The sequence below is a fragment of the Sander lucioperca genome, chromosome 8 (assembly GCF_008315115.2).
Source record: "Sander lucioperca isolate FBNREF2018 chromosome 8, SLUC_FBN_1.2, whole genome shotgun sequence".
In the NCBI taxonomy this organism is placed as follows: domain Eukaryota; kingdom Metazoa; phylum Chordata; class Actinopteri; order Perciformes; family Percidae; genus Sander; species Sander lucioperca.
The window spans coordinates 15,573,915-15,591,933 of record NC_050180.1 but is presented as its reverse complement, the minus strand read 5'-3'; the positions used below and the strand labels follow the sequence as shown (position 1 = coordinate 15,591,933).

The 18,019-nt window shown below is 41.0% G+C and overlaps 1 protein-coding gene across 9 annotated transcripts in view; it reads right to left on the bottom strand.

Moving 5' to 3' along the window:
* Positions 1-682: 682 nt before the first annotated feature.
* Positions 683-18,019, bottom strand: part of nalcn (sodium leak channel, non-selective) — an 87,607-nt gene continuing 70,270 nt past the window's right edge. For 8 of the 9 annotated variants that reach the window (XM_036004275.1, XM_036004274.1, XM_036004279.1 and 5 more), the window contains 29 exons: positions 16,674-16,810; positions 15,660-15,801; positions 15,384-15,457; positions 14,001-14,102; positions 13,832-13,901; positions 13,550-13,641; positions 13,287-13,409; positions 12,907-12,963; positions 12,227-12,347; positions 12,004-12,135; positions 11,409-11,576; positions 10,708-10,812; positions 10,035-10,141; positions 9,819-9,939; positions 9,603-9,701; positions 9,337-9,430; positions 7,438-7,544; positions 6,524-6,598; positions 6,309-6,428; positions 6,131-6,199; positions 5,866-6,014; positions 5,623-5,716; positions 4,988-5,120; positions 3,804-3,919; positions 3,070-3,227; positions 2,365-2,515; positions 2,078-2,227; positions 1,820-1,937; positions 683-1,613 (listed from right to left, as the gene is read on the bottom strand). In XM_036004275.1, the coding sequence (XP_035860168.1) occupies positions 1,471-1,613; positions 1,820-1,937; positions 2,078-2,227; positions 2,365-2,515; positions 3,070-3,227; positions 3,804-3,919; positions 4,988-5,120; positions 5,623-5,716; positions 5,866-6,014; positions 6,131-6,199; positions 6,309-6,428; positions 6,524-6,598; positions 7,438-7,544; positions 9,337-9,430; positions 9,603-9,701; positions 9,819-9,939; positions 10,035-10,141; positions 10,708-10,812; positions 11,409-11,576; positions 12,004-12,135; positions 12,227-12,347; positions 12,907-12,963; positions 13,287-13,409; positions 13,550-13,641; positions 13,832-13,901; positions 14,001-14,102; positions 15,384-15,457; positions 15,660-15,801; positions 16,674-16,810 (3,327 nt within the window). In that variant the 3' untranslated portion in view covers positions 683-1,470. The remainder of the gene's footprint in view (positions 1,614-1,819; positions 1,938-2,077; positions 2,228-2,364; positions 2,516-3,069; positions 3,228-3,803; positions 3,920-4,987; positions 5,121-5,622; positions 5,717-5,865; positions 6,015-6,130; positions 6,200-6,308; positions 6,429-6,523; positions 6,599-7,437; positions 7,545-9,336; positions 9,431-9,602; positions 9,702-9,818; positions 9,940-10,034; positions 10,142-10,707; positions 10,813-11,408; positions 11,577-12,003; positions 12,136-12,226; positions 12,348-12,906; positions 12,964-13,286; positions 13,410-13,549; positions 13,642-13,831; positions 13,902-14,000; positions 14,103-15,383; positions 15,458-15,659; positions 15,802-16,673; positions 16,811-18,019) is intronic. The other variant, XM_036004272.1, reaches the window with a different exon arrangement.

Here is an 18,019-nt window from a genome sequence, read left to right as displayed (position 1 = left end):
CTTACAACTGAGTCAATTCTCCTTTGCTCACTTAGTTGCATTTCATACATAGCAAGAAATGTAAAAAACTAAGTTGGGACCATATAGTCAGAAAAAACATGCTCAACAGCTTATCAGGGCAGCTCAGCGTGTATCCAGGAGAGGGCAGTGTTAAGCAGAGAAGAGGTGGGGACTGCACTGGGTGTTTGATCTGAGCAGATGTGTACGAGGAGAATCATTAAACAGCATCTGTCCACTCAATTACCTCCTTCGTTAGTCTAATCCCAGGTTGTTTTTTTTTACTCATACTGTAAAGGGGTAATTAAAATCCCCCTCAATTGAATCACTGTGTAAAACAAGTGATTTATGAATGCGGCAACAGGCTTTTAAAGCGATCATGGAATGGCCAAATCAAGACTAAGGACTTGTGTTAAAGGCTGCACAAAATGTCTATAATCAGCATGTACAATCATTGATTAGATAGAAGCATTTTTGTTTTATTGTGGACACAAAACCCCAACAGGAAAATAGTATTAACCATATATTTAGGGATTTAAAACTTTAAACAATTTTCAGTCTCATATTGAACAGCACCTGTCGGAATTTAGAATTGAATGTTTCGATAAGCAAGTGTGGATGGCTGCTTATCAGTGTCTGCTTAAAGTATGTAATGTAATGTAAAGGAAATCAAATCTGACAATTCTTTTGCTCATAAATGCCTATGCAGGCCTTTATTAGAATAATTTAATATTTGATAAAGCTACGGATTTATAATCATTTACAAAATATTTCATGTTTTAACTCCACACAAATACACAAGATAGATTTGACTTTTAATTACATTCACAGTCATAAATCTAAAAGTTGCTTTATTTGCTTGTTCTACCGACAAGAACAAAAGGACTGGTTTAAGTATAAAGTGATTATAAGGAAATCGATATTTATACGATTGATACTGAACTCCAGAAGAGACATGATCAGAAACATGGACTAAAACAGAAGAACAAGACATTGACGTAAAGGGACATCACAACTTATTTTTAGCTGCACCAATAACGTAATTACCGGTTTCAAAAGTTGACATGAAACAGCAGAACAGTGGAAAACATATAGAGCAGCAGCTTCTTGGTTTGTTTCATGAATGCAACATGTCCTTTCATGTCACACAGTCTGCCTTAACACCATATGTGCCTGCATAGAAAAACTCAGCAATCGTAATGAGTGGAAATCACAAAGGAAAAGTAATACCTATCCCAGAGGTTTGAAATCGTGACTACATGTCAAAGTGGCTGCTCAACGACAGTATCATCGATAACCTGCATGCACAGCCTGCAATACTTTCAGAAGAGCTCTGAACCTGGATAAAAAGAGATTAGAAAAAGCATTGTTTTCATTCATCAGGGGAGAGCAAGTTGAAACAACTTGAGTCAGACAGCAAGCTTCCCAGCTCATCTGTGAAAAAAAACTGCAAGATGCGCAGCGCCTCATTCTCTAAATGTCGATGAGGTCGTCGCCACTCTCGTCGCTCTCCACAGTCAGCTGACGGGTCCACCACTTCTTCACCTCTGACCCTGAAGAAGCCTCATCGTTGACAGGGTTTATCTTACACACTATGGACTTGACACTTGTGCGACCTGACACGACAAACACAAAGAACAGAGGATTCACGGCCTGATTCTTGTCATGTCAACCTACATTGCTTTGTCTTTATTTTTAAAATTCCACATCCTCTTGCCAGACCACTATTGTAAATAATAGTTTTTAATTGACTATCTCTATGTAATCTCTACAGAACTGTGCCACTTGCAATAGACCGTATACAGAGCTGTACTGTACACACCTGCAGGCAGTCGCCACTGTCCCAGCTTCCTCTGTGGTTTCCCCAGGTCTGAAGAGTCCTGCCTGTAGCCTCCTCTGTCTGACAATGTAGGGCTGAGTAGCTGCTGGAGACCACTCATCTAAACAAAGAGGGGATATGCTTTGTTTTACCACTGCAAGCGCACACCTGCAGATTATATGATGTGCTTGCTATATATCAAGCTGTCAGCACGTGTGAGTGTGTACTGTACGCAGTGTTGGTATGAATGTGGGGCTTTACCTCAGGCTGCGAAGGGTTGTCTGGGTTGTTAGCATTGTGGTCTTCACTTGGCAAGGTGGTCTCTATGCTGGGGGGGTTAAGGAAGCGGCTCAACTCCTGCTGCTGGCTCTCTCTCAGGCTGTGGATGATGCTACACGACTGCTGCTGCTTCTGCAAGGGCACAGCGACATAATGTGGTCAGTGTGTGATGCTGTAGCGTGTACTGTACATGCATCTTTGGAAAAATTCCCTGGGAATGAGACTGTTTTCATAAGGCATGTCTGTGTGTTTTCTGTTGAGAGACTAACCGCCCGGATGCGTTTGAGGCATTTCTTGAGCCACATGCGTATGGTCTGTTTGGCAACCTCTTCTTCAATGGTGTACTCCAACTGTTCCCTGGCCAACAGCTCCTCCAGCTGGAGAGACTTTCTAATGTCCACTGAGCGATATGACAGCATGCTGTTTGACACACACACACACACACACACACACACACACACACACACACACACACACACACACACACACACACACACACACACAAAAGAGGAACATGTTTAGTGGAATATATTTATGCTTCGGGAAAACTAAAGATTATCAGGGCTTTAAAGCAAAAATACTACTTACATGTAAAGCTGTACTGTACAAGTCAACATTGCACAGAAGACGTTTCAACTCATCAAGACCTAACTGAAGTTTTACAGACTTCTAAACCCTGAAATTATGGGATGTTATATAACTTACAGAATGAGTCAAGTTGTTAAGACAGTCAGTCCCAATTTGTCTTTAGAAGCAGGTTTTGTTATCTGCTGTGCTGGAGTCCCTCGAACCAGAATTTCAGTTGGACAGAACTAATAAATATTTTTTGATGCAGCACCACTTAGAGATTTGGACTGATACTGTGGAGATTTAACATGTTAAAGACATTTCAGCTCAGTATTGGTGTTACATTGTGTTATCCTAGTGGGTCCCACTTAAATACTTATACACTGTTATCTGTGTTCCATGGTCACCTGAGAACATCATGGAAGGTCACATCCCCTCCACTATGCAGTCGCTCCATCTCATAGCACATGTGTTTAAACAGCAACTTGTCTTTGTCCAGGTCCACCTCCAGCCTGCCTCGGAGGAGACGAAGCAGGAACTTCACCCTAGATGTGGGGATCACACCCTGGGGAAACAGTCATAGAAGTCAAGTTGTTATTCAAGAGCCTGTGACGTGACTCAAGTCTATGATGCTGAGACTTGAATTTCTTGTGTCTAGCTTTTAAGTCTGAGAGTAAAAGACACTTAATGACCTTTTTTTAATTTATTTTTGGGGGTGGTTGGGTGGGAGTGGGGAGTCAGTGGGATGTGGGATGTCAGACCACAATTACAGCTAGTGACACTGATGTGAATAGGGTTGGGGTGGGACCAACAATATGTTAGGGCTGCTGCTCACATTTACATTGTTCTGTATGTTATAATTGTGCATGCCTGTGCAAATGATTGAAAATGAAAGCCTACAGTACATCTGGATGTCATAATAGATAAATGGGAGGGGGGGGTGTCTACATTTTTGATCCAGCACAGACTGTTCTAATTATTTTTAGTCCTGTTACTCACGGCTATACTTCACTCCCTTCAGCCCTTCTCATTAGCTCTCATCCTGCTTTTAACTTATATTATCCTTTGCTCATAGCCAAATGATCATCACCCTCTCCCCTCTGCGGTGTCCTCATCCTCTCTCCTATTGCTAATTTCTCACCTCCCGTTTGTCATCCACCATGTTCCAGATGATTTGGAAGTGCCTTAGGTCATTATAGCTCAGCAGCTGGTCCTCCTCAGTGGAGTAGAACAGAGAGAAGTTCTCCACGATGATGGCTGCAGCAATAGCAAGATATATCAATACTCACAGATGCAAATATTCCATGATAGCAATATAATATGTATTTTTCATTTAAATATGCATCAATCATCTGTGTTTGTCTAGTTGTTCTTCTGCACTTTAAATATCCTTAAAATATCTATTTTTTTATGCTGCCATGAGTCAACAGCCCAGGCTTCTGGAAAACTCAATTAATCATATCACGATAATGCGTTGATTGAAACCCAGACTGTTATAATAATGATGATAAATGATTCTCATAACATGAGCTCAAGCAAGAAGATAAATACAACAATCACTCTTGCTCTTTTCATGCATTATTTCTTGTGTGTGTGATTTTAAGGGTATTTTCTTTTTCCAAAAAATCAAAAACTCCCGACACTCACAGATAAGTAATCTTCTTATTTAATGCAGGCAAAAAATGAACGCCTTTTAGCTAGAAGCCAGTGTTGATGACGGCTTCTAGCTGAGATGCGTTCATTTTTTGCTCACATTACATAAGAAGATTACTTATCTGTGAGTGCCAGAGTTTTTGTTTTCTTCGATCTTTGTAACTGCCGGGCACTTAATTCACTGTCTAAGATTTGGAGCTGTGTGGCTACTTTCCATTTTTCTTTCTTTTTCTATAAAGAGTGTTCTTTGCAATAGGTCAGTGGTGGTGCTTATATCACAATTAGTATCTCTGGTTTATCTGGGGTTTCTTTTCAGACAAGAATACAAAACATATGAAAGTGAATGACATAGATACAGTCCTCTGACGTGAAAAAGAAATTGTGCTGATAATAATCTGTAAAAAACTAAACTCCTGTCTCTGGAGAAACTCTTGTTGTGTCGTTGAAGAGATGATAAACCCAAGTGTAATTGTGCTTTATTAGCTCTGCTGTCTTGAGTTACATAAAGCAGCCTGAAAAAGAGCCCTAGCCAAAGCACAAGATTGTCATTCTTTTGAATGGCTTTTATGCATGCACACAGTTTTTCTCCAAACTGAAAGGGGAGTTCCCATCATGTGGCTGTGTGTGTCTCCACAAGGTTTAATCAATACAAGTATACATACACACACTGACCTACAAGTAGATTGAGCATGATGTAGGCTATAATGACATAAAAAGAGCAGAAGTAGATAAGTGCTCCAGCATAGTTGCCACAGTCAGTCTCCCAGTAGCGATGTTTATCCGGGGTACAGAATGGGGCCTGCACCTGGGAACAGGAAAAAAAAAACAAAAAAAACGTATATATAATTTGCATCAATGCATGGGGCGATTGAAACATACCCTACATACCCCATAACAAAAGTTCCCTGAAATGTTACAGTAAAGGGTCGGTTCAACCAAATTACAAAAAAAAAACGTATTTACAGAGTGATATTGCAGATAGCCATGTCAGCAGTTTTCATTGGGGCTATTTCTTTGATAGAAAGTGGTTCTAGTGAAAACTGCTGACAGTGAGGTCTGTGGAGTATCCAAAGTTATATGAACAACTGTGAGTAACCGGAGTGAGTAACTGTTAATTTTGCTGCGAGCACCACAAACAAAAATGTATTCGCCTCCATTGTATTGGGGTAGCGGTAGAAAATTGAGGTGAAGCGACCCTTGCAAAACATAATATAATGTTTACAATGTACAGTATTTTTCCATATTAGGAATTGATGGTCTGTTCCTTTGTCTGTGGGGATGTGTGCTGGATCTGCAGCCCATCTTACCATACAGTCATGCATGATTTTATTCCAATCCTCCCCTGTGACAATACGGAAGAGAACGGTGATAGCCTTGCCTGCTGTGGAGAAGTTGGCATGCCTGCAAATAGAAGAGAGACAGAATCAGACAACTCTATAAAGATGTTTTTTACTGTATCTACTGCATATAGCCTGCAGTGTTCAACAGCGGGAACAGCAGCATAATGAAGGACGGGTGTCTGGTGAATAAGAAGATGATCTAATCCTTACCGGTTGATGTTCTCTCCGTATTTGACAGTTCCAAAGAGAACAACGCCAGCAAATGCGTAGCAGAGGAGAAGGAGGAACATGCCCACAATGATGAAGAAGCTCTTGTACATGCTGACTACCACAGTCAACAGCAGCATCTTCAGAGTCACCTTTATCATCACAGACAAACACACACATTTCAAAGGATATATTGTTGTTAGAATACAGATTATTTTTTGGCAAAATGCACTGAATTGAGTATGTTCTTGCATGCAAATATACTCACATGCTTCCCACATATTGTAAAGAATCTGAAGACAATCACACATGTGCCCATCATGTAGGTATATGCATTCTAGAGGGGAAAATAATATAGTTATTTGTGTAGTATTTGCTAAAATACTTAACATGACTTAATCAGAACTCCTAAACTGTTCCCTTAATGTGACAGTAATTTGTCTAACCAGTAAGGAAAAGTGCAGGACGATCCAGATGACACCCAATGATGTGACCAGTAGGTCATAGCGATTCCTTCTACTCTGCCAGTAACCCGCTGGAGACATGGCTATCAGCTTCATGGTCACCTGGGTAACAACACCAAAAAGGAACATCAGACAATACCCAGAAGAGAAAATCTAAATAAGACTTGATGAATGAGGAGATAGTAGAAAAGGCTCACCTCCAGTACAAATATAAAGGTGAAGACTACTGACATGGTGGCAAGAGGAAATGTTGCTTGATATCCTACGTCCCACTGGAGAAGAGCAGGTTCGCACACATGTCAATATGTCAGTTCACATTATATTTATTTAGCACATTGGAATTAATATCTTAATTGTACTTGACATGCAAAATAAATAAAAAATAAAAAAATAAGGAAAAATAACACATACATTATTGAAATGACATGATGCATTGTGATATAACTCCGGATTTCCACTGGATGTCGAACGTCTGCGGACCGGCTCTGCTACGGAACGGCTGCGTGCTCCGCCGTCCGTCAATAGCGTCAACACGCATGCGTAACGACCGCGGATCCGCTCCGGAACGTCGGCGGAGTCATTAGGTTTCCATTAAAGTCAATGTGTGTATTTCCACTGACTGCGGAACGGCTGCGTCCCTACTCCGTCCCAGCTCCGGCGGTCTGCAGCCCTCCGGAGCAGATACGCAGAGCTTCTATTTTTGCCGGACGCCGGAGAGCTCCGCAGCAATTCAGCACACGGCAGATAGTGTGGGACAGGAAGTTGAGCACAGAAACAAAATAAAAATCCGGTTAATTTTCAAAATAAAATACATTGTGCTCACGGCGGATCATATTTCCCTGCACTACACCTTGAAAACACAGCACAGAGTTGTTTCCCCTCTACTCCTCTGAATGGAAACAAACTGTTGTTGGATTTGTGGTTCTATTCTAAGTGAATTCGCGAGATATTGTGGGTCCTCGTGACTACAGTTGTCAGTCATGGCCGCAGATGTGCCGCAACAAATCTGGACCTGGTAGGTATTGACGGATGGCGGAGCACGCAGCCGTTCCGCAGCGGAGCCGGTCCGCAGACGTTCCGCATCCAGTGAAAATCCGGAGTAAGGCTTTACCTTGACTGACAGCAGCACTGACTGTGCCAGCACCAGCACAGCAATGCCCCGTTTGAAGAAGGGATGTTGAGTAATATCATACATCTTAGCCCGGAACCCCCCGTTTTCTGTCAGGCATATAGAAGACCAGAGATGTATTGATACCTGCACAGCTATAACAACATTTCTCTGTGGAAGTTTATTTCAACATTTTCATACAGTCAGGGTAGGATTCACTGTACAAGTCAGTGATCAAATTTGAGTGTCTGAACTGGCACTGAACTGTAGCAGTGGTCCTTTATAAGTCAGCTGATGCTTAAATGTATGGTAGTGTCCCTTACTGTCCTGCAGATGGCACTCATGGACTGTTTGGGTGTTCCTGTAACACTAAATTGTGCTGCAGGTTTCACACACATTTAGGTATGTGACACATTTGTGTCAAGAAAAGGTAGCAAACCCACACTACCAGTGCAAATGTGTCTTAGAGTTTTTAGACCGTACAGTGAGGTTACAGTTACATCACTGGATAGTTCTGTATTTTACCTCCTAAAACAAAATTTTAACTTGAGCTGGAGATGTAATCTTCTCTTAGGTCCATTAGGAAACTGAAGTGGTTTAAAAATGTGATGAGAGGAGCTAATGTGATGGCTATTATTGAAGCCCATCCCAACTTTACCTAATGATACTATTTTCTCACATTGACACCAGACCTTCCTCCACAGCACTGCGAGGGAGGGTCTGGCAAGTCCACACAGCATTCCGGGATGGGAGAAAAACATGCTCTGGTTTATTGGCATTTCTTTAAACCAATCACAATCGTCTTGGGCAGCAATAAGCGACGGATTCAATGACGGTGCCTATGCAAAATAGCCTCGGGAAGCATTTGTACATTCAAAAGTTGCTTTAGTCGTGCAACAGAAAACTCAGATTCGACATGAGGAGCAGTTAACCACTAGACCTCATAAATTGACCAGAGTTTAGAATGCCAATACAAAGAAAGTGGAAGGTGATGGACATCTATCTATCAGCATGCTAGCTTTGAATTAGAAGAACGCTTGCATTTTATCCTTGTCACAACAAATCCTTGTTAGAAGGGATATTTATTGCAACTGTCTGTAGTGTCCACCTTAAAGCAGGGAGTTTAATATCTAATGAACATGAAATGTAACAACAGCAGCACATCCAGTGGCAGCCTCTGTCATTACATACTGTATGACTGCTGACCCCAGAGACAATTTTTTCAAGTGCTTTGAGTAGGGATGTGGGTAAAGGCCAGCTCAGTTCTGTAATGATCTGCCAGTAGTGAGTGAGTGGCGCCAGTGCAGAGGGCCTTTGGATGTGGATCAAAGTCAGGTTAATACTGCTGATGTCAGCAGCACTGCTGACTTGAACTGATGCCATCGATTTTCTGTTAGTTCTCAGCCTCAACAAGAGACGATTTCCCACACTGCCTCCGAGGCACAACTATTCTCATGACTCTAATAACTGGATGAAGAGCAATACTGTAAATGTTAGGTATTCCTGTGTTGAAATGTGATCAATAGCTAACTAAACTCAACAGTCATCAGGTTAGTTAGTTAAAACACTGGTAGTTTACTTCAAAAGAGGTGTGAACACTTGATACACTTGCTAAGCAAATTTCCCATAGAAGGCTGTGACATGCATGATTTAGTGTCTAAACCATTTGTGTTATCTGTCCTCCTTTTCAGCTTTTTCACTACTGCTGCTAGTCATCATTTGAGTGTCATGGTGAATCCACTGAGGCATCAATCCTCAATGGAAAACAAGACTATTAAATATGGATTAATTATGCTGGTGCTACATCAACATGATGCTTGATACTGTACTGTATCACTGCTTTGTATTACAGAATGATTGCCAAAGCCTTTGGTGTATGTGTTTTGTTTTGTGTGTGAGCACCTGGGCGAGGGGGCAGGTGGAGAGGCTGGGCTATTTTCAGTCGACTCTTCAGATCCTCCCATCTCCTCTGGTCCACTGTTAGGAGAGCAGTGCCCTGGTGGTGGGAGACACAAACACATTTAAATCCTGAAGGTGGTATTTTCGCTGCATCACCAGTTGGAATTTGGCCATTCCTGTCTGCTTCTTTACTGCTACATAAATGTAAAAACACTCCGAAAATAATCTAAAAAAAAGTAGGAAGCTGTATCTTTATGTGTGACTCTTACCTTGTTCTCGTTGAAGTTTGCAATAACAACGCCGACAAACAGGGTGAGTCCAATCATGCACCCCAGAAACACAAAGACATGGATGTAGATGCCATGGATCTGCAGGCATAGAGGTATTTAAACTGTCACATTGTTCTTATAATGTAGAAGTCAAAAGTGAAAAAGAACACTTTAATGGAAGTGAGTGGAAAGGTAAGGTAAGGTGGGGTTCAGTACCGGTCCTACGCGGTGAATAATGACATCTCGGACCTCCACCCAGCCTTTGAGGGACAGCACTTCAAACAAAGCCAACATGGCATTTCCCACATTGTCAAAGTTAAAATTACGAGGGTTGGCCCTGAGGAAGGACAGAATGGATACATCAATCATTGGCTGAAGCTAAAACAATCCTAAATCAAGCAGTGATAAAGGAACAACAACAAGCAGCTATACCAGACTCTTGGTACCCAGAAACCAGGCTTCTTCTCTCCAGCCTTCAGTTTCAAGTTGAGGTTCTTGGAAACGCTGACATTTATTCGGAAAATACCGTGACAATCGTCCTATAACCAACAAAGCAGTTTACAGCAAAACACAGAATGAAGCAACCATTAGAACGGCGAGTAAAAAAGAACATTTAATTTGCTTAAAATAAACAAACTCAGAATATGACAATAATGCTGTAATTGTTTTTGCATAATGCATAGTGGTTTTAATAAGAACCCTTTAGTTTAAAGAATTAAAAACACATAATTTTTGAAGACAATATGTTTCTCCTCACTTATATGCAAGTTAATGGATAATATTAATGCATAATAACTATCAGCACATTCCCAGTTCTTGGTGAGTACAAAAGATGTTGATATTAGGAACCATCACTATAATTACACATATTTGACCTGTGAAGACCTGTTTAAGCATTGTACTGTTTTCTATATAATAAATGATCTGCTATAGCACAAGCTAAAGGAAGTACTATGACTGTTGTTAAGAAAGTGGGATAAAAGAAACCACTGGATTATTGATTTGACTGAGAAAACTCCTTGTACTTATACAGTGTGTTGTTCTCTACAGGGACTGTGAAATGGGAGGGGGTGGTTTAGTAAGGAGATTATGTTTCTTGCTGTACCCGTTTAATGATGTGGGGGTCGTTGCACTTGGCAAGCTTTCCGGCAAACAGTTGAACTCCGAAGCTTGCGAACACGAGCATTAGAGTGAGGAGCAGAATGGAAACCTGCAGGAGAATCAATCAAGAGTTTAAGGCAGACAGTTCGACATAATCTAAGCCATTGTGATTAGAGAGCAAACTAAGGATGCCAGGCAGCTGTGGATGTAGAGACCTCAGCTGGGAAAATCCAAGTCAGAACCAGAGAGAATCTGTAACTGTTGCAAGCTTATGATAATATAATAAAATCCTTGGTAGGCAAAACAAAAGGTAAGCAAAGATGAGAAATGGCCGGTAAGTAATAACAATCCAATAAAGGTGAATAAAATGCTTTAGTGTACACATCCTTATGAAAATATAAAAATATAAAAAAAAAATGTATATATATATATATTTTTATATTTTTTTGCATGTTTTAAGCCATGTACTACTATGTTTTTGCACATATCTAAAAGCTTTTTCATGACCATTTTTACAGTTTAAGTGTTGCCTATTAAGTTGTATGTTATACTGCATTGAAGTGTGTGAATAAACGAATGTGTAGTTTCACCTCAATATCTGATGTAAAAAAATAACTTCAAAACTAAAAAAAGCTAGTAGATTCGGAGAAGAGTTGCACTTCTCTACCGCACTCAAGTGGAAATTATACATGGTTAACTACTAACCAGGAAAATCTCCTTGAATCCTTTGAGAACCTCCCGCACCACCTTCCTCATCTGGGGTACCAGCTTGAAGATCCTGAGCGGACGCAGGCAGCGCAGCATCATCAGCAGCTGAGCCCCAGACTCAGGAGGGACGTCAGGAGGCAGCCAGCACAGGAATATCAGACTCACCTACAGAGGAGTCCCACAGCAAGGACAGCGATGAACGATTAGGGGAAAGGTAAGCATCCTGCAGATTTTACAGTTGCAATGTGTTCATGTCACAGGTACATCATTTGATCTACGTCAACAACCCTGTAACTGTCCCGTTCCCTTATCGCAACCGACACAGACATGTTCTACTGCAACACCACTGAACAAAGATTAAATGTCTTTTGCATGATCTACGTGCACATTAGATGCACATAAGAGTTATTTCAGAATGCCAAGAAAATGTGAAATAATGACAGTGAGGCCGCCAAACTGAATTCAGTTATTTATAGTTATTAGCTACTATTTAAATAGGACAAATGACAGATCATTGGTCTACACTCAAATACTTTTTTCCAGTGTGATTCAACCCTTATGATCAGCCCTTTGATTGGATGAGATTTCTCACGAGATAGATGAAGATGTCCATGACTCCTCCGAAGTCTCTGATGACAGCTGTGGGGGTGAAGAACAGACCGTCGGCCATGATCTTCAGGTTGAGCTCAATGCTCATAAAGATCACAAACACATACTCCCCGATCTGAAACAGAGGGCACGGGTATGACAACATCTGTCCAATCATGCAGCTGCTCGCTTGCTCATGCGGCCATTGATCCATCTGTTTTTAATACCTGCAGTGTGGGGGCATGCATGACCCTGGTGAAGGGTGATTCAAACATCATGGAGATGCAGGAGCAGATGGTTACTACAATCATAACCCAGTCCAAATAGGTGACGAGGCCCAGGAGATCGCTGCAGGGACACACACATTAACATTGTTATGGTTTTTGGGAATTTATGCAGAGAAATAGTATATTCGGTGTAAGTAGGTCAAGAAAGCTATTTGGTTTGCAAACCAGCAAATACTCGGGGATAAATCAAGAGAAAGAGAGGGGGTAGAAAAAGAGAGTAGGAGGATATGTGAGGAGAGATATCAGAAATTGAGAGTAAGTAAATCTTTGTGTGTGTGTGTGTGTGTGTGTGTGTGTGTGTGTGTGTGTGTGTATTTGCGAGCAGCCCAATCTGTTCTGCAGAAGGATGTCAGTAATATTCCCCCGGCACCAACATTATCTGATACAAAGGACTGCCTCCCACTTTCATAATCAGACTCTGTGCTCGGATGAATTACGATCAGGTTGCATAATGGGTGAAATGTATTTCACAGCTCTTTATTTCACAATTTTCATTCCTTACCACAGGTTTGGGAAAGTGCAACAGGCAGGTAATAAGGTGCAGAATGAATAAGTATTTCAATGTTGTAGAATGAACAGATCAATAGAGAGTGAAGGAATCAATAATTCATCACACTTACTACAGCTGGTGGTATTTGGTGTTCTTCACTGCTCCTGTTATGGGGTCAGTTTTGGATCTAAATATGAATTCATACAAATAAAATAAATTGTCAACATTTTGACAGGAAAAAAAAGTCTTATGAGCCAAACTCACACAGGGGCATTCACCATTGTTGCTGTTAAACATTTGTTGATTAAACATTGTAAAAATTGGTGCAACATTGGTAAAAAGAAATCATAGATAAGTGGGTTAACCTAAATGTTTTGTGAATGTTATTGGTTGTTTACTGTATTCTAAAGTCTAATTTGTGACCATTCTGAGCCAGGATAGGCTGTCTAGAGAAACTTGAAAACAACATCTTTTGACCTTTAGACCATATAGATACAATACTGATCTTACGCATTGAAGCGAGCTCGAACAATCATCCTGCAAAAGTTCCTGAAGCGGTGCTCCCGCCCCACAATGAAGAGAGGCTTATCAAAGTAAGGATGATTTTCTCTCAATTCCTCCTCCTGGACTTTTCTACAAGCACAGAGTTGGGACAAACACCAGTTATATTTGTATCAATGAAACAGCAAGAACTGAATGAATGTACAACATACATTTATTTTTGGCAGAAACTTACTTTACACATTATATTGGGTCAATGTCTGTGTGAATACCTTTTCATCTCTGCTTGTTCTTTCTTTTCTTGGATCATCTTAATCTCACTGTCCTCTCTCTGTGCGTTACGATAGCGCACTGTACTGGAATGCTGGGGAAAGAGAAGAGACAATGAAGTTATACAATTTCTATTTTTGTATTTCTTCGATTTTTTAAGGAATACTGGTGGAATACATAAACAACAAGAGTATTGTTTGACACACAACTATTCTGAGAAAATACAAGTAAACAGTACAATATGTCAGACCTATGTAAATATTTGTGTGTGTCTGTGTGCTCACATCCTGGGTGAGTGTCTCCAGCGACTTCCCTCTGCTGATCCTCTGACTAGTGGAACCATGTCTCAGAGATCTGCAGATACAAAGAGTAGACAGATATTACATAGTACTGATCAGCTACGCTAAGATTTCACTTGTTTGCATTTCTGTATGTGAGCGTGTGTGGTCAGACCTGCGCTCCTGCCGTATGTGGTGCTGGACACTGAGTATGGAGCGTTCTTTGGCTGGCTGGCCTTCAAAGGATCCACTTAGCATACGCTGTCTGGTACAAGCCCTGTGAAACACAAACACAAACATGTTTTTTCTCTACTCATGATCAATATAATGAAAACAGTGTGAGGTCACCAGCTGGCAACCACAACACAACTGGATCAGGTCCATCTTCCTGCCTAACGGGCTATCTTCGACCTTCGTCATTCTGGGCACATACAGTAAGAGTGAAGATCCGGAATAGGTTCCAATCATTCCATTAGTCAGTGAGTGTGCATGCGTGTATGCGTGCGTGCGTACATGCGTACATGTGTGTGTGTGTGTGTGTGTGTGTGTGCGTGTGGGGCTAACAGCAGAGTCATGTACCAGAACAGAGCTAATGACACAGTGGGCACTGACAGTGTGTGTACTTTAATCATTTACAGAGACTCTAAACAATAACTTCTTTGTTGGCAGTAAGTATGCATCAGTGGCTGCGTATGCTGGACTGCGTGTATGTTTGCCTGTGCTGGTGCGACTGTGGGCCTAATTGTGTTTGTGTGGAAGATGGCAGGCCAGACAGAACGTGTTATGACTACTGATGTGCTGTCTGTCTTTCAGACTGACTGAATAAGGGAGGGGGGTGGGGGGAGAGAGGGAGCCAGCTTGGACACGGTGCCGGCGAGCTAATCTACACTTAGTGCCAGCTCTGCCATGCTGAACAGCAAATTATCCATTTACTTCATCGCGACAGTAAATGAGTCTGAAGTGGGTCTGTGTGTGTCTTTGCGTGTGTGAGACAGAGAGAGATGCATTAACAATGCCAGAGAGTGCTGTTAGAGCAGAGCTACATCTAATATGCACGCACATTATTATTTACACCCACACAAAGAATGAATTTCATGACTGTGGATGATGCATAGTAAAAACATCTTGCTGGGGTCTCTAAGTACCATGTGTCAATACAAAATCAATGTTATGATCTCCTGATTAATAACAAAAGACCACAAACAACTGAACAACTGAAAAGCGGGGAGTTGTTTGCAGGTTAAAAGACGTCTACACATGTGGATTAAATTTGAGGGAGATTTGGTTGAAAAGTGAAACTTTTTATAGACATCTGGGTTACATATAACCATTGTGTCAGCAGCATTTTAGCAGCAATGCCTTTTCCTGCTCAACAATGAAAGATGGAGCAGGAAAAGTAATTTAAATTCTGCTTTAATACACATTGAAATATAGTCACAAAATTGTTGTTAAAAAAACAATAAAATTCAACCATATTGAGCAAAATTATAACCAAGATGTGCTTTGATCTTCAAATCCCCCAAGCCATGCTTATTGAGGAGGTGTAGATGTGTCTTACCGCAGTATTTTATTGATAGTAGTTTCTTTTTCCAGGAGGTTACGAGCTCGGATACTAAATATTGACCTGCGAAGCTGAATCCCACAGAGTGAGAGTCATTTAGCTCCAAAAACACAGCATACACACAACAGTGAACATTAGGTACAATTGGCTACTACTACTGTCCTTCTTATTGCAATGGTTTATCTTCTGTATATATAGCCATGGAAATGGAGTTAGCACTTTCTCATCCACTTTCTGTCTGTGGTGAGTAAGAGAACGAGTGAGTGAAAGTACCTTTTGGTCGATATACTTGTTGTCTTCAATGGCTGAGCGTTTGGAGTGGTCACAGGAGGAGGATGATGCGGAGGGGAGACGCCGGAACAAACAACTGGTGTCCTGCTGCTGACGATCGATGAACTGCTTCATAAAACTCTCCCTAGAGTACATGACAAACATCACAGACACAAACATGATGAATTGCATGCATTGTTCTTTCTGAAAAGCTCCATATGTTTAAAGATAGAAGAAATAATCACATTTGTAGTATAACGCCAAACTATCTCGGTCCAAATTCAGCTACGCAATATGTTAGTGGAAGTTCTTGCTGCAGCAGACTGGTAGATGGGCTGCAGAGGGGGACCCAGCTGTGCACTAATCAGCAACTAAATAATCAAAATTGACAATTAATTATGAGGTCCACTGTGTTGGACACAGTTCAGCTCTCCTGCTAAAATCTGCATACAGTAAGGTACAAAAGGACTTATGGCCAAATATTATCGGTTACTATCTAACTAGGAGCAAATCTGAAACATTTTTCTCCAGTTCTTTCCTTACATAATGTCAGCACTGTAGAAAGTGTCTATAAAATGGTGGCCACATTAAAAGGTTTTACATAGTTAGTGCTCATTGTTGTGCTGTTCCCATAATAAACTGGCATTCACTACTCAATAAAACATTGTTGTTGATGTGGTCTGTTTGGGTAAGCTGGATATTGTTGCTCATTTTAATTACCTAGTTTCTCTTTTATTTAGGCAAAAAAAGAACTCTTACTAGTGCTTGAAAGATAAAATGGTTCACTTCGTACTGTATGTGCCAATTTTTTATTTTTTTTTTACTAGATGCCTGTTTGCCAGTCTGGCCTGTTTTTAGAAGAGCTATGTTTATTAAACTGGCTGGAGATCACAATGCTGTGTCATATTGTAATTTGATTCTTACCAGCAAAAGAGACATTTAGGTCTATATACATATCTCAAAAAATATAAGCTCTTAGAATTGACTTGGTGTGTCACTCTGGCTGTGACTGTGTACCTGATCCTGGGCACGGTGAAATCAGATGGGAGCTTAGAGATTTTCACCATCTGAGGTCTGTTGGGAAACTTCTCAAAGATCCTGAGTCGTAGAGGAAGCTTCTCTTTGGTGTCAGCATTGGCTTCGCTTTGCTTGAGCTAAATTAAGGGGGTAAGAGAACCAGTTCAGGCACAGAGCAGCAGAGCAAGACAAGATACAGTAAGAGGGGAAAGTCAGCCACTTGATGGGAATGAAGAAGAGAGAGCTTAAAATAAGATACAAAAGGGAAGAAGGACACTGTTATTGTAGTTTGGGTGTGGGAAGTTTAGGGATTTTGAGAAGTTACCCTTGGTATATATAGAGAAAAAGGCATGAGACTAAGCCTTGCATTGCAAGAGACAATTGTGGAATGCAGAGGATTTATAAAGGATGTAAGAGTGCAGGTTTATGTTTCTGCCTGATGATGGCAGCAACACACTTACCTACAACACACACACACCACATACAGTACAGATAACCACATTTAGGATGAGATCCCACTTACTTTTAGAAAAGAATGGAGAAGGCAACAAAAGAAAAAGCAAAGATTACTATGGAGTGGCTAATGGAGAAAAGAAAAGGAAGCGACAGTTAGAATAATGTGCATGTGTGCAGGCCTAGCACTGTGGCACAGGATGGCGAAATAAAAAAAGATGACAAAAGGAATGAAACCAATTATTTCCATTTAATTACATATGGGGGAGGCTGATTGAAATCCCCTGCAGGTATTCTCTGTCTGGGTGCCTGGAGATAACCTCTGATGCATTGCAGATTCGGCTTGGAAGTTAACTGCATTTGGAGTAGTAGTAAATAGCAGCTTATCATTCAGAGCAGGACACCGCTGTGAAACTTATCGACTGGGCTTGGTGAATTTTTCTTTGTCAGTCATGCCGTTTGTTTGTCTGTCTACCAATGCAGTCCCTCCACAATGTTTGTGCGTATTGGTATTTCTGTCTGACTGTGAGTGCCCGAGTGACTGGAACAGCCCCTTGTATTTGAAGGATAACAGCCGGGGGAAGGAGAGACCTGACAAAGGAGAGAATGGAAATCTGTCCATCCATTTTCTTTTTCTAGCAGACTAAAATGTTGACGCTTCTTTAATACCCTGAGTGGGTGAGCGGTGAGTGGCATACTGTGAAGACAAAATGATGTACCAGCATTTGCTTGCCTATGCTTTCTGTCTATATTATGTCTCTCAACATAGACACAGGATAGAAAGAGGCAGAGAAAAAGGGAGACCGAGCATGAGACGAAAATAAGTAAAAGAGAGAAGTAGACAAAAGGAAATAGAACAGAAAAATAAGTATGAGACAAAACCTAAGGGATGA